At 43.6% G+C, this 14,973-nt stretch overlaps 2 protein-coding genes across 2 annotated transcripts; one reads left to right on the top strand and one right to left on the bottom strand.

Moving 5' to 3' along the window:
* Positions 1–446: 446 nt before the first annotated feature.
* Positions 447–9,061, bottom strand: snx1a (sorting nexin 1a). Its single transcript, XM_028431418.1, has 16 exons — positions 8,920–9,061; positions 8,707–8,842; positions 6,368–7,283; positions 5,555–5,688; positions 5,365–5,440; positions 5,219–5,262; positions 4,967–5,108; positions 4,805–4,883; positions 4,645–4,720; positions 4,392–4,505; positions 4,199–4,292; positions 3,923–4,128; positions 3,559–3,702; positions 3,314–3,394; positions 3,142–3,213; positions 447–2,819 (listed from the first exon to the last, which is right to left on the bottom strand). The coding sequence occupies exons 2-16, from the start codon at positions 8,833–8,835 to the stop codon at positions 2,769–2,771; spliced, it is 2,358 nt and encodes a 785-aa protein (XP_028287219.1). The 5' UTR covers positions 8,836–8,842; positions 8,920–9,061; the 3' UTR covers positions 447–2,768.
* sv2 (synaptic vesicle glycoprotein 2) lies at positions 8,942–14,471 on the top strand. Its single transcript, XM_028431420.1, has 14 exons — positions 8,942–9,082; positions 9,216–9,334; positions 9,847–9,933; positions 10,044–10,205; positions 10,457–10,619; positions 10,729–10,850; positions 11,120–11,283; positions 11,378–11,458; positions 11,665–11,763; positions 11,920–12,008; positions 12,635–12,762; positions 13,103–13,198; positions 13,338–13,497; positions 13,590–14,471. Exons 2-14 carry the CDS (start codon positions 9,241–9,243, stop codon positions 13,771–13,773), a joined length of 1,629 nt encoding a protein of 542 aa, XP_028287221.1. The 5' UTR covers positions 8,942–9,082; positions 9,216–9,240; the 3' UTR covers positions 13,774–14,471.
* The last annotated feature ends 502 nt before the right edge of the window (positions 14,472–14,973 follow it).

The following is a 14,973-nucleotide window of genomic DNA, read 5'->3' as shown; positions in this document are numbered from 1 at the left end:
GAATCAGAATCACTTTATTTATCCCCGAGGGGAAATTCTTGGACAAAGGGACACTTCACTTATTTGACACACCGGGGTCAATTTACGAGAAGTGTTCATGTACAAGCTTGAATACATCCACCAATATAGCTGATGAATTGCATTATGGGAAATGTAGGATGCAACATGACATAGATACGCACATTTATGCACAAGAATCAACACCCTTCCCTAAAAGGTTCGGGTTAGATTGGTCTGAACAGTCACTGCCGCCCTTCAATTTAAGATATTGATGTCATTTTATTAAACAATAATTATTTGTATATGTGCTTCTATAAAAAAAAATGACTGGCTCAGTTTTGGAGGCAGCCTCAAGGGGCCATTATGATACTGTCACCACACACAGAGGCTTGATGGTGCTGCTCAACATGTCGAACATGACACAGAAGAAACACTGGAGTCGGACGTTCTTTATGAAATTTCCATGTGTAAACAGTGCAACTTTTATTGATTTGTTAAAAAGAAAGTCCTCCGACACAGTGCACGTTGCTGACATTGCTCTGCACGTTAGCGTACACAAGGCCACACTAACTAATGAGTTTTTAAAGAGTGATGCGAGCATGTATCTAACTGGCAAAAACAAAAAAACAACAATGCAAAGAAATGTCTGCAAGCTGGGTGAGAACAAAGAGGTACAGTGTAGTGTAATCACTGCACGGCTTCAGTTTACATGTGTGTACAAATGTGGAATTAAAGCTATAATCACAATCACTGTGACACATGAAGCTGTGGCTTGTTACCGGTTCATGTTAAATCTGCAGGCTGAGAATTAGATTCATTGAAACACCAGCATGTTTAATACATGGCGTTAACATCATGTCTACGAACCAACAGCTCTGATGGCTTCAGGCTGATCGTTAAAGCACCAATGTTAAGTGCCCCTTTTTTTTGTCCGTATACACGATGTTATGTTTACATTCAACGTGCTTGAAGCATTTCCGTCCATTCAAACTTGAGTTTTGGAAGAATATGTAGCCGGTGCTATCCACCTGTTCATTTTTAGTGTCCAAATTCAGACTGATTTATTGTATTGATCCTCCACAAGTCCACAGTGAATCCAACATGCACCCTACATGCACTCCCGAATGCAAAAACGATGATTACCATCAACATTTTGCATCATCAGTAACCTACAATGACACTAATTAGTGAAGATCTCAGTTTATTGCAAACTGAGTATATGTGATAATAATTCATTGTGACTGTGGCCAGAAATCTATGGTCACACAGATACAGTTCTTGGAATTTTACAGCCACCTTGTGTTGATCAATAGAAAAGCAGGCCTGTCTTTTTTTTCAGGGCTGTTTTCAGGGGGTACTTCAGTGGGACCCGGACAAAAATACAAAGTTTGACATTTAATCAAAAGCTACAAACCAAGCAAAAGCAACATGAAGAAACCCAAAGTTAGAAGAGATGGAAAAGAAAAGTCAAACCAGGACTGTAAACAAGCTCCGAGTTGCTGCAGTAGTAACGACAGCCTTTAAGTTTCATCAGTTGTTTAGAGTTGACAAATCCATAGACTGAACATGTCAGTGTTTACGGTCCTTCCCCCCCAAAGTGAGTCATCACTGCCTGGTAATATCTTATGAGATGCTGGCTTTATGTGCAGTTTCCCCACACACAAGTGATGGCACTTCTTGACAAAACAGACACAATCGCAGAGGATTAAAGTAAATGGGCTTAAAACTATAAACACGTCTGCAGCGACAGGATGTCATTATGGCTGCTGTAGAAGTGCTAACTAGCCTCTGCAGAGCCAAACTGGCATGAGGAGACAGGAAACTCCACTATGACTTAAAAGAGACAGCTCGCCTCCAAAATCGAATGCTCATCTTTTTTTTTTCCAGCAGCTTGAAGTGAAAGTAAACGGTGCTTAGCTTGTTGCGTTCTGGCAACAACACACCCTGCGACACAAGCTGCCATTTACTTTCATTATATAGGAGAGAAAACACAAATCTCTATGGCAACTTATATCAAAGCAACAGCACTGTAGGCCATAGGAAAAGCACAACCATTTGATTTTTGGGGTGAACTGTCCCTTTAAAAAAAAAAAAAGGCACAGACATAAAAAGTTTGAACAATGATTGAACACCTACAATCACTGATCATAGGTAATGCCTCTAATCGCCCTGCAACCCCCCTCAGCCCACCCCCTCTTATCTGTAAGAAAACAAAAACATGCTTGGTACTTGATCCACCTGGTGGAAGTGCTCATACGTCTGATTTTAATCCCTTTTATTTATTAATAAGAAGAAGCAGAGTGAGGCTCTTGGCCACTTTCTTCACCTGGGTCCCCAGAAGTGTGTGAGACAAGAGCAACCGTGCTGTAAACAATTGAATCACTGCTGATGTGAAGGAGCTCCCAATCACACGAGGGAGAAAATCCTGAGAGCAAACGGACTCGTTTCATTTCCCTCCACCTGTGGAAACTACTGGAATCATTCATCAAGCTTTTTTTTTTTTCCCCTTCGTCAGAACGTCCATATCTTTATGTTTATATGCAAACTCTGGTTACCTAATAAGAAAATATTTGTGGAAGGTTAAATGAAAATATACAATTATTAATACAATAGAATACAGAGCTATATGTTAGAGGTGATTAAAAAAATGTTTGATTGTATCTCCCTTTTACAATGCACGCATTCTTCCTTGGTTTAAAGGCAAAAGAGGTAAAGTGTATAAGAGAAAGGCAGCCTGTTGTGTTACTCCGAGGGCTGGTGCTCGAGGATTAGGCGATTGCTTTTGCTTCTGGTAGGAAAGCCTCCCAGTACTTTATCAGCTGGAGGGGGAGAAACAAACAAAGAGGTGAGCTTCAGTGTCATAATCACAGGTGAAAAGAGGTTCACAGGTCTGTGCAGAAGGAACAGAAGGAATATCAAGTACCTATTAACCCTTACACAAGCCGGACTCCTGATTTTCAAGACTTACTACTCTCCTGCCACATGTTTAGTTTAACCCGTCTTTCCTGCTGTATGTCTTAGTTATAGAATAGAAGTCGGGGCTTCTACTATATTTTGAGTATTTGGCATGTTTAACAGACTAAAAGGTCCCCTCACTGGTTTCATTATTAACTCTTCATGTTTGACTAGAGGGAGACTCACCTGTTGCTGAGACTGAAGCTGAGACTCCAAGTACTTGATGATCTGTCTTTTAAAATTCTTCGTCTTTTCTTTCTGTTAGAGAAATGTTTTTTGTTTTAAATATGTTTGAATGTTTTCAACATTCTCGGCGGTCTGGTGGCCGCTGATGCAAAGAGGATAAACTTTTTAGTACCTCAAAGCGGACGACTTCCTTGCGCACAGTTGCGGAAACTCTTTCAAAGTCTCGCTCATACTGTGTCACTTTGGCCTCCCACTGTCCAGAGAGAGAGAGAGGGAGAGAGAGGGAGGATCATAGTGGAGCCTCATCCAACATACAAGGTCCTTTCACTTATTCTCCTTGGTAAATAATGGTAATTAAAGTGGTGGAAGGACGGTGACATCAGACTCTCATGTTGTTGTTTTTGGCCTGTGTCATACCTCGGCGATCTCCTCCTTGGCCAGCTGTAGCTTGTCCGGCTTGTTAGCCCACAGCAGTTTGGCCTCAGTCTCCCTCTTCTTCTGCAGCATGGCCTGAGCATCCTGCCAGCGCTGCCACGCCTTCATCCGATGATCAAACGACCCCTGCAGGTCACAAACGCACAGAGAAACATTTCATGTTTACACTTGGCTGCTTGTTGTGCTACCTGCTGATATGGCTTCTTGTCAGGACAGCGTTCTAAGTGAAAGTCCCTCTTTTGTTTGCAGGAGAACAATCAACACTTCTTTATTTTGGCCATTTTCTTAAAAAAAGAAGTAGAAGCTCTAACATCCAGTAACTAGCTTAAAAAAATGTTCTTGTTACCCTCACGGCCCCCAGCAGGCGGATGTAATCGGCAATCAGTTCTGCAAAGCTGAAGGTGTCATTTGCAGCTTGGTCCTGGTGTAACTGCTCCATCTTGTCCTCCACCTCTGCCAGCTGAGAGAGAGCCCGGGACAGAGCCGTGTTGTCTTCTGCACTGCCCAGCATGGCTGCACTTTTGGCAAAGCTAGCTGTGTTTGTTGACAATTCTAAAGAGGAAGAGAGGGCCAGAAGTTACATTTAAAGTGTTACTCGACACATGCAAAGAGGACGACCAACCTTTTCTGTGGACGACCAGGGATTCGACCAGTGCATGGATCTTCCTGAACTGCTGGTCTGCAGACTCCACTTCCTGCAGCTTCTCCTCAAACCACTGCAGCAAAACAAGTGTCAGTACAATTCCAGCACAGAGAGCGGTAGAAGCCTGAGTATTCCTGGATAAAACAGGGAGATTTTTCGCAGCTGAACTCACCACGTCAGACTCGTTCATCTTGATGGTCATTTTACTGACAGCATCCGTCGCTTTGTTGATCATTTTTAGGAAGCCAGCACCGCTCAGAGCTTGGGTGCTCACAGCTCTGGGCAACTGAAGAGAGAGTGACACACACACACACAACTCCAAATATATAGTAAAACCCTACATACGCAGAGAGGAATAATGCAGCAGACATTTACAGATTATTTAAATAGCAGCTCAGATGTGAAACTACATAAATGCAGCTTACGTCCTCTCTCTCCAGGAACTCCCGAACATCTGGGTCTTGGAGCAGTGACGGGTGATTTACAATCCTCTGGAGATATCTGAAAAGATCGAGAAGCTATTTTTCCTGCTCAGCTTTATTTTTATGCCATTTGGTTTGTCATGATGCAGCTTCAGTTCCTCACCTTTCCAATGCTCCTCTTCGTCTCTCTACAAAGTCTGCAGATGATGAATCTTCCTTCCCCACCTTCACCTTTGTCATCCCTATCCAACACCACAGCAGACTGGTGATTAGACTTCAAACAAAACAAACATGAAAAGGAAAAAAGGAAAACAGCCAAGCTTACCGAGAAGGCTCTTCTCTGGCGGTGGAGGCACGATGAATCCATTTGGTCCATGTTTTTCAGAAAGCTTCTCATAGAGGCCGAGGAAGTCACTGAAGCGCCGCCTCACGGTAAACGTCTTGTTGCGGAACATGGACAGCGTGGTCTGAAAGAAACATTTTTCTATTTCTCTTTGGGTACCATGCACCCTGACAATAACCTTGGTGACCAACTTAGGCAGAATAATATAGAGAGAACTTCAGATAAAATGTTTACCTGTGTGGATACTTTGTAGGCCATGTAAGCATTCATACCATCCCCTGAAAAAACACACACTCAAACTATTAATCAATATTGGAAACAACCAGTTTGCAGTCTGCTCCCAACAACTCTTATTTTATTCTGTAGTAACCAAACCTCACCTATTTTCTCAGGGTCTTTGACAGAGACAAATATGTCAAATTTGTCTTCCAACTCCTCCTCTTCCTCTTCTTCTAGCTGTAAGAAATATTGAACAGAAAAGTGACAGATTCTCTCCTCCCCTGGAGGCTACAAATAGCTGCCAGAGTAGGAATCTGAAACCTTCGGTGCTCCGGGTGTAGGTGTACGTACCTCCTCCAGGGCAGCAGACTGTGGCTTGGCTATGCTGGCAGCTGCTGACAGCGACGTGGAGGCAGAAGCAGACGGCTTCACCTCCGTCTTTCTCTCAGTCCGCGGACTGTCGAGAGAAAGCTCCACTGTGGCTTCTGATAGCGATGAGAAACAACAGAATAAAACAGAGGCTGAGGTCATCGCATGGTTAACAGAAATGTGTAGCAAGCGGTCAATTATTTACTTTACATTGTAAAGCCTAAAACCCTTGTTAAAGTTCTGTCTTTATGAAGCAGTGAATTCAATTCAATTGTTAAGTACAGAAGCTGTTTTATTGTGCCTCGTAGTAGTTTGTGATTTATTAGATTATACTTGAACTTTGTAGAATTTGGCCTTGAAAACCAAACTGAAACCTCCTGCAAGCACAAGCATGTGACTTTAAACCCTCTGGTTTTTCTTTTTTAAAGAAAAGGTCAAAATTACACCATCTGACTTTGAAATTTTCAATGGTCCTTGAATGCCTCATGTGTGAGGTGGGGTTATGTTGGAATTCTGAGTCTAAAATCATGATATTCCATCAAAACCTCTTGTTCTACTTGTCCTAGTCAGACCTGGATGTAATGCACTGACAAGAGTCTATAAAGAAGAATTCTGCACACATAAGCACAACTGGAAGGACGAGACTGAGTGTGTGGCTGGCAGTGGCGAGTTTTTGGCAGATTTCTAGCCTCTCGATGTGCAGACACAAGTCACAGACAGAAAAACAAAAAACGTACAGAGGCTGAAAAAGAACTTGATGCTGCAGTGGAATCTAAGAGAATATGGTGGACTCACCAGCAAATATATCAGTGTCTGCCTCTGAGTTGACTCCGTTGGTCTTGTTGACAGTGCTGGTAGTGCTGATGCTGGGCGGTGCGGTGACAGCTTCCTCTGTAAAGATATCTGCAGGTTCTAATGGTTTAGTGGCAGGCTGAGGTCCTTCAGCAGCAGCAGCAGCAGCTTTGGTTGTGTCGGATTTCTCCTTTTGCGCTTTACTGGTGTTTTTCTTTGCGATGGCACCGAGCGGCTCACCGAACAGATCCTCATCAGGTTCACCGAACAGGCTTTTCTGTGGCTGCTTGGCAGATTTTGTCTGCTGCGGTTCTGCAAACAAGTCACTGCCCTCATCTTCGAACAGATCCATTGTTGCCACGCTGGGTTTTTTGGCTTCTGCAGCAAGAGGAGCATTACTGCGGAGGTCAACCAAAGGGTCGGCAATTTTGTCACTGATGGGCTGCTGTTGTGCATCATTACTTGACAAATCGCCACTGAGGTCGATTATTGGAGCAGCGGAAGATTCATCCGCTTCCAGCCCAGCATCATTTCCTGTTTTCCCATCTGTAAATGGTTCTGTAACTCCACCGGGCACTTCACTTTCAGCTGCTGCTGCCTCAACAGTTACATTTGCCACTACTACTTCCTCTTTCGGAGTTTCACTTCCTAATATGTCAACAAAATCATCTGAGGGTTCATCTAAAGAGATTTCAGCCACAGCAGGACCGGTGGTCTCAGTTGTGACGTTGTTTATCAGGTCAAAAAAATCATCAGAGGGTTCGCTGACGGCTTCACCTGCTGGTTTGTCGTCTGTTTGGCTGATGATGGGTTCAAATAGAGGATCATTCATTAGGTCACTGGGAGGCTTCGTTAAAACATCGCTGAGCTGAGAGGCAGGTTCGGGCGTGCTGTCCGTGTTGATGAGTGGAGGGCTGCTCTGGAGACAGAGGAAGATCATACACATGTCATACCAAAAATGTGACCTAAGAACAACAGCAAAACAAACCACATGCACCCACAGCTCCTACAGAATCATCCATCATACACACAGCTTTGATTATGATGCATTGTTGATTCCAATCCATGTGTCACAGATCATAGACGCAGTGCTTTAAAATGAAAAGGTGCAGATGTAGAATGCAGAAACTGATCTATAACACAGTGGTTACTCAATAGGTAGAGCTTGAGTATTGGCTAATAGACTAGCTCCGGACATTACTGCATAACTCTGAAATGTTTGGACGAACTCAATACTCTGGTTATTAATAATTCTGTGCATGCAATTTGCTTTCTTTCAAGCTAATTTAGTCCAGGACGTGGGCAGCAATGTAGCTAACACCATACGTTTTGCCTATTGATCATCAGGGTCACTTGTTCAAACACTCTAATAATGAGTTTCTTTTGAAATGACAAACTTTCTATAGCTCATAGAAGCCAGTGGCTGCAACATTCAGGTTTTTATTCATCACTTTGAAGGCTTCCCTCACAGTACAAACACTTCTCGTGTGCATGTCTCTCTCTCAACCTGGCAAATGTCCTATTCTGTCAATAAAAAGTGTGTCTTAATGTACAGGAAACCACTGTGATTCCATTTCCAAGCAATAGCAACAAGCTGTGGTAACTACAGCATCCATAAATGCTGACTTTAGCTTTCCATGCTGGAGTGACTACAGCTCTGCAAAAAAAAAATCACAGCCAGCAACTTTTCAAAGTTTCATCTGAACTTTGACTGCAGGGAAAACATCCGGGTTCTGACCATGTGACCACATCCTACTCACATGACAGGAGAGCAGCCTGAGCCAAAATTTAATCCTCATTTCAACCTTAAAAAAAAGACTGAATGTTGAGTTTTATTCAACACATTTCCCTGCAAACTGACTTTCACTCCAACCTCATTCTGTGCAGTGAGCAAAGCTCAGACTGCGGCTTAACGCATCACCTGAAAACGATGCTTTCAGGTTTGCTGCAAGTTCACGTGAAAGACAGTAAGTTTTAGAAAAACAGCAGCATGCTGTGACCTAGTTCAGAGTTTAAATCACGGTGAGATTGCACCTTCAGGCAGAAATCAATACCAGCAAGGGCGTTTACAGCGCTGTCAAAGATTACTACCAGCTTTAATAAACCTGTGGCAGGCAGGTAGGACAGTTACAGTAAGCACAGTAAGTTTAATGTTACCTGACAGCCCCTAATATCAGCCCTATGTTCGTATTATTGTGTTCATGTGGAGAAACTTCAAAAAAAATCTCAGCGTTGGTCAAAACTTTTCGCTAAAGGTGCTTCATTAGCTTTCTGTGCTAAGTAAGTCGCTAAGTTCACGTCAGTTAGCTAGCTAGCATGAAATTAGCTCCATTGAAACATACTGCGCTCATGAAGAGATCTTCCCCGTCGTCCTCATCACTGTCTCGGCCTCCGACCTCCTCAGAGTCCAGCACATCTTGGTCCTCCGAATCGGGGAAAGGAGGAGGACTGCGCTCCGAGCTGGTCGCCATCTTCAATCTTTTTGAAAACAAGAGGGGAGGTCACGTCAACTGCTCAAAACACAGACGTGTCCGCTTCGGCTAGATGACAGATACCTCCGCTGCTCGTGGGAGGGTAAGGCACTGTTGTGGTGGTGGTTCAGCCCGAGTGTTTTCCAACTAAACCTGGCTGGCTAAATGGAGGAGAGACGCAGCTCAGGAGGACGGTCCAACCCGCCGCTGTCTGTTTTTTTTACTTCCTGATCCTCCTTCTTGTCAGGTTAGCTTTACTGTTAGCTAGCAAGCCTTAGTGGATTAGTCATGGGACCAATGCAGCGGTTGCAGCAATAACATGGATCTGGACAAGGCTTCAGCTGGAAGTTAGCTAACCTGCCGCTTACTGCCCATATTAGAGACATCCGACTTTGATGAGAGGGGATGTCCCGTCACATGCACACCGGGGATACGGAGGCGCAGCGGCCGCTTCTCACCGGAGATCAGCTGGACCCGAGCGAGCTGGACTCGGATGAAGGTAAAGTTGTGACACTTCATCACTGCATTTACTTACAAAGTTCAACAAGTGATCCAGTGACAGTGCACACGTACAAATGCTTAAAAAAACCTAATTACGAGGTGTTGGCTCAGTGTGTTATTCACTGGCATGTTATCAGTAACACCAGCTGAAAGTCCACCCATCCATGCAGAACTTGCACTTGAGTTCCCTTTTGCTGATACTTTACATGCTGAATTTTACTCTAATATATTTTATACTTCTGGATCAAACTTTTTTTAGAGTCCAGATACAAGACAAGACTTCAACATCTGTAACACCTGCTGCCACAAACTTTTCTTTTTGTTCACTATCGTCTTCTTCTTGTAAATATGTTCTCGTTCCGTTATTAAAAGTCTGTCAAATCCTGTGTTTCTCTAGTTTAATGACAGTAAACCACATTCGGAAACATTTGCAGCTATTCAAACGAGTGAAACTGAACATTTTTAGCTTCCATGTTACATGAGATGCTTTTGTGTTTTGTTGCTGCACAGGGGAAGTCATCTTCGACAGGACATCAAACACCACATGTGAAGCTGATGGGAGGAAATTGACATATGAGGAAGCTGTAGAAGAAGCAGGTGATCTAAGGCTTTTGTCTTGGGATTATTAGAGAGGTGACAACAAGACCTTCTGAATCATAGAGTCATCATGGAGCTTCTAACTCTCTGTGCCTTCATCGTGCTTTCAGGTTTCGGGATGTTCCACTGGCTGCTGCTGCTGGCGTGCGGCTGGGCCAATGCTAGCGATGCTGTGGAGATCCTCTGCGTGTCTTTTCTCCTGCCGACGGCAAGCTGTGACCTGCTGCTGAGCTCCTCAGACAAGGGCCTGCTGACCGCCAGCATCTTCCTCGGTGATTCATTCAATGAACTGCGTAGACGTCTCCAAACAGACGTTTACGTCACATTTCATTTTAGCTCTGAGATACAAGGAAATATGAGTGTTGGCTGGTTTTATTTTGACATACACTTTCAGTGGAAGTTGAGTTGTTCCCCCTTTTCCATTGCCAAGCTAACGGTATTGTAAAGAAGAGGAAGACAAAGTCAAACCGACTTCAAAAACCAATAAGACTTTAAACATGAACATTGGATTCTCTGTTTTCAGGAATGATGGTGGGGGGCTACACGTGGGGATATTTGGCTGACCAGAAGGGGCGCCGCAGAGTCCTGGTTGTGTCCCTGACAGTCAACGGGGTGTTTGGAGGTCTGGCCAGCATGGCTCCATGGTTCTGGCTCTTCCTGCTGCTGCGGTTTATCAGTGGTGTTGGGTGAGCCCTGCATGTCTTTTTACATATTTATACTTACACACACCAACACACTGTGTGTCTAAATGCAAGTCTCCCTCTTGATAAGCAAATCAAATTATTTCACATGCAGGGTTGGAGGGTCGATTCCCGTCATCTTCTCCTACTTCTCAGAATTCATGCCTCGGATGAAGAGAGGAGCAATGATCAGCGCCCTGGCCACCTTCTGGATGGCTGGTAACATCCTGGCAGCAGGTGGGAACAAACAAACAAAGACCGTCAGTGATGCAGGATAAAATGTCATTTTACAAAAGCTGTTTTTGCAGCTATTTCGGACTCTGTATCAGTAAAAATGTATCATTAATAAAAACAAACTCAATGGGAGAACGTGTGCAGCTGTTCAGAAATCTGAGCCATGCATTGTGCAGACAGGGATTTGGTGACACAGAGTGTGAAATGAAAACTGTGTAGCTCCCTCTGTTTACGACGTCCTTGTTTGTGTTTGTGTGCATTTCCATCTGCAGGTCTGGCCTGGATAGTGATTCCTCGTACCTGGGCACATTTTTCTCTGGGATCACTGGACTTCCAGAGCTGGAGAGTGTTTGTGGTGCTGTGCTCTGTTCCCAGCCTCACCTCAGCCGTCTTCTTCAGGCTGATCCTGCCTGAAAGTCCCAAGTTCCTTATGGAGGTATTGAAAAGCCTGAGAAGTGTTCTGTTGCTGCGATGCTTTTTCTTCTGAACTGTGTTGGAGATCATTTTTTTATGTGCTCTGTCTTTGCCAGGCTGGTCAGGAGAGAGAGGCGATCCATGTCTTCAGACTGATGTTCAAGATAAACATGAAGGGAAAACAGAAGGCTTTCCCGGTAATAAACGCTGAGCTGCTCCCATTGTTTGGTATAGTTACATATAACTGGACACATAAATGTCACTATTGACAAAGGTTAAGAGAGAAATCAAGAGATGTGCCATCACTGCAATATATGTGTGGTTTCTTCCACTTCTGCACACATTTCCTTCATTGTACAACATACATGTAATGCACGGACTGTCATCTCGAACTCTTTTAAAGGAGTTTGGCTTGTGTATCAGCTCCAAGCAAAGAAGAGAACTGGAAGAGAACAGAACCCGGGGTTCATACGGAAATCATCTCACAAGTACATTGAAAAAGGTATTGATCTTTCAATTGTGCTGTGTACATCCTGGCTCCAGAGTAAATGCTGTCAGACTGACACCAGTGTTATGAGATACAAATGATTACTTATTTATTAGATGGAGGGAATATTATGTTTACTGTTGTTCCTGATGTCTCTGGTTTAACTTGCAGGGTTTGCAGCCTGTTAGACAGATGTTCAGTGGTCATCTCAAAGCCAGGAGCATTTCTCTGATTATCATATTCTACTGCATCTCCTTTGGGTAAGAAGTTGGTATTCAGTCCCTCTCTTGGTGTGTCCACAGCTTGTTGTGTGTTGATGTCCTCGATGTGTACTCGGCAGCTCAGCAACATGTTAGTGTTAGTAAGAGATAACTGTTGGAAATATTTTATCTCTGACCAGCAGAAATGATGTTACTCAGATAAAAAGATAGTGAACGGTTAGTGACATTGGTCTCACTGTGAGACAGAAAGCTGCCTCGATGTCCATCTTATATTACAGAATAGTTTCGGGTGGGCCTGTTTGTAGGATTGTGGGGGGCATCCAGATGTCTCACCAGACCCAGGGTCGCTTCCACCCTGGTTCCTATGCTGTGTTTCCTTCCCCTGTCTCTCTGCACCAAGTATTGTACTGTCAAAAAAGGGCAGAAAGGCAAAGCCCAACTTCTTGATGTTCTGCAAAAATGCTTTTTATTGATGTCACTTACATCAAAAATAAAAACTTACGTTGGCATAGACATACAAATGCCAGGCATTAACATTAGTTTACATATTGATAAATTATAAGTCAGTCTTATCATACATTAGGTTGTGAGGTCTCTTTAAGCAGCAGGATGGTCAGGATGGCAAACCCCCGTTGAAAACTCTTCTGGTGTGTGTGTGTGTGTAGGTATTATGGGCTGTGGATGTGGTTCCCTGAGCTGTTTGCACGGATCGAGGATGGTGGCTCTCCCTGTGCCAATGTGTCCCGGTCATCTCCCCTTCACAACCAAAGCTGTTACCCGGTCAAGACAGCAGGTGTGTTTCTGGAGTTCAAAGGATTTATAATATCTTTGTTTCCCCTTTTCTTCCAGTCAGCAAACACAGAGCTGGATACAGCTCACTGTTAGAGCCTGAGAATGAGGCAGTACGAGTTACTGGAACTCTTTACTAAGAAAACAAAAGCTGGCAAACAAAGTGTTTGTTTAGACAACAGCTGCGTGCCACCATACGTGTAGTGTTATATTTTACCAGTGCTTCGCCCTTTGTCTGTAAGAATGCAACACCTAACCATAGTGGATCACATTGCTCTTCCTAGGCCTGCTGCATGCTGGGACTTTTCTTATGTCCCCTCTGTATTTATTTTTTCCTCTGGCAGTTTATATGGAGGGCTTCATCATCGCTGCATCAAACCTGCCGGGCAACATCTTCACCATCCTCATGATGGACAGCACTGGAGGAAAGATGCTGCTTTGTGAGTCTGCCGTTTGTTGACTCCTTGTTGTATACTGATGTTTATACTTTGATATAATGTAAACAGCCACCCAGGCCTCTGCACACACTTACTTTGTGACGCTCCACCACCTCTCCATCTTTGTTGGGTTTTATTTCAGCCTGCAGCCTAATTGTATCCAGTCTGACTGTCTTCTTCATCTACATGGTTCAGACCAAAGCTCAGAGTCTGTTCCTCTCCTGCATCTTCAGTGGAGTGTCAGTAATCGCCTGGAACTCCCTGGACGTGATCGGCACTGAGCTCTACCCTACACAGCTACGGTAATCTTCACCTGTAGACGGAAGGCGTCTTTTTACTGCATATACAAAATGAGGATTTAGTTTTGACACAAGTCAATCTTTCCATCTTCCAGGTCCACTGCTCTCGGTTTCTGCACAGGAGTGTCCCGAGTGGCAGCAATCATGGCTAACATTGTTTTTGGAAAGTTGGTGGACACGAACTGTGCCGTTCCCATCCTGCTGGTGTCAGGTCTGGTGTTGACAGGAGGACTGGTGGCTCTCCTGCTTCCACAAACCAGGCAGACAGAGCTCAGCTGAATGCTCACATGTTTTTATGGTGCAGAAATGATCCTCTGAGTGCCCCCATGGAGGCACGCCAGAGGATCCTGTGCCTTCTGCCATATCTTTGTGCCTTTCATGGTGACCGCTTCAACATGCATTTATGGAGAATGTTCTGCAGCTTTACCACATTCCATTGGTCTGTGCGAGAGAGTTTCAGCTTGCTCCCAAAGGCAGGTTTTATACACACATAATGCAAAGTAAAATTAAATAGAATATTAGATAGAAATTATATCAGCACCCAAAGTTGCAGAGGAGGATGCATAAAGAGATCCTGATATGGGTGCATCAGTGTTATATGTGTCCGGTGACAGATCCTTAAAATCTTCTGCTATTTCTTCAGGGTTCTAAACATGCAAACTTAATGTGACCTTAACCTTATTCATTTTTTAAATTCTAGACAATGTTTCATACATTCTGTCTTATTACTAACACTGCTAGTGTTTAGCTTTTCTACTGTCCACTAGTTGGCAGCATAAGCCTAGCAAACGGGGATGGGGAAAGCAGCTGCACATGCTTCAGCTTGGAAACACTGCAGTGACACACACATGACATTTACACCACAGCTCAGCAACAGCAATATCTGTATGAAGCTCAGTGTTTGGCTGCTTGTAGGCTGCAAGTGTCCTTATACTCTTTATATGACATTGCCAACTAATTTTGTTAGAGTAAATTACACTTTCGTGTTTACATTTAAGACTGAGAGTTATGTTGAAATAAATTATAAATTATATTAAAAAAAATAATAATAAAAGTGCACTGTGGTCTGCCTTTCTGTTATGACAGTAGATCTTTATCATCCAGTCTCCTGATCAGTTGTTAATCTGATCTAGAACATAACCAGGAATCAATGAGGCAATAAGTCATTTCTGAGTCAGGTGCCTGTGATCACTGAACTATCAACCAATCTTTGTCACGAAAAAAGCAGAAGATCTTTTACCCTGCATATATTATACATAACGGGCAATAATGCCAGTGATCAAGAAAAAGTGGCACATCTGCGTTATAGAAGATCTTTGCAGCACCTAAGCAAAGTAATAGTTACACAACTTATTATGTTCACTTCAGAGGAAATAACTGAGTCTGGACCTTGCAGATCTCAACGTTAGCTACAGCCTTGGATGTTGGGTGTCTGCATATTGTTATAATTTTACATCCTTACTCATATAGGATGCCTTC

The sequence above is a fragment of the Parambassis ranga genome, chromosome 19 (assembly GCF_900634625.1).
Source record: "Parambassis ranga chromosome 19, fParRan2.1, whole genome shotgun sequence".
In the NCBI taxonomy this organism is placed as follows: domain Eukaryota; kingdom Metazoa; phylum Chordata; class Actinopteri; family Ambassidae; genus Parambassis; species Parambassis ranga.
This window is presented reverse-complemented; position numbering and strand designations above follow the sequence as displayed.

Excerpts from the sequence above, each read along its gene's own strand:
- snx1a (XM_028431418.1), bottom strand. The coding sequence starts at position 8,835 with ATGGCGACCAGCTCGGAGCGCAGTCCTCCTCCTTTCCCCGATTCGGAG. Across the intron at positions 3,703-3,922 it reads GCCTGCTGGGGGCCGTGAGG|GGGTCGTTTGATCATCGGAT; the intron begins GTAACAAGAACA and ends TGTGACCTGCAG. Across the intron at positions 3,395-3,558 it reads CCAAGGAGGAGATCGCCGAG|TGGGAGGCCAAAGTGACACA; the intron begins GTATGACACAGG and ends CTCTCTGGACAG.
- sv2 (XM_028431420.1), top strand. The coding sequence starts at position 9,241 with ATGTCCCGTCACATGCACACCGGGGATACGGAGGCGCAGCGGCCGCTT. Across the intron at positions 10,851-11,119 it reads TGGTAACATCCTGGCAGCAG|GTCTGGCCTGGATAGTGATT; the intron begins GTGGGAACAAAC and ends TTCCATCTGCAG. Across the intron at positions 11,459-11,664 it reads GAAAACAGAAGGCTTTCCCG|GAGTTTGGCTTGTGTATCAG; the intron begins GTAATAAACGCT and ends ACTCTTTTAAAG.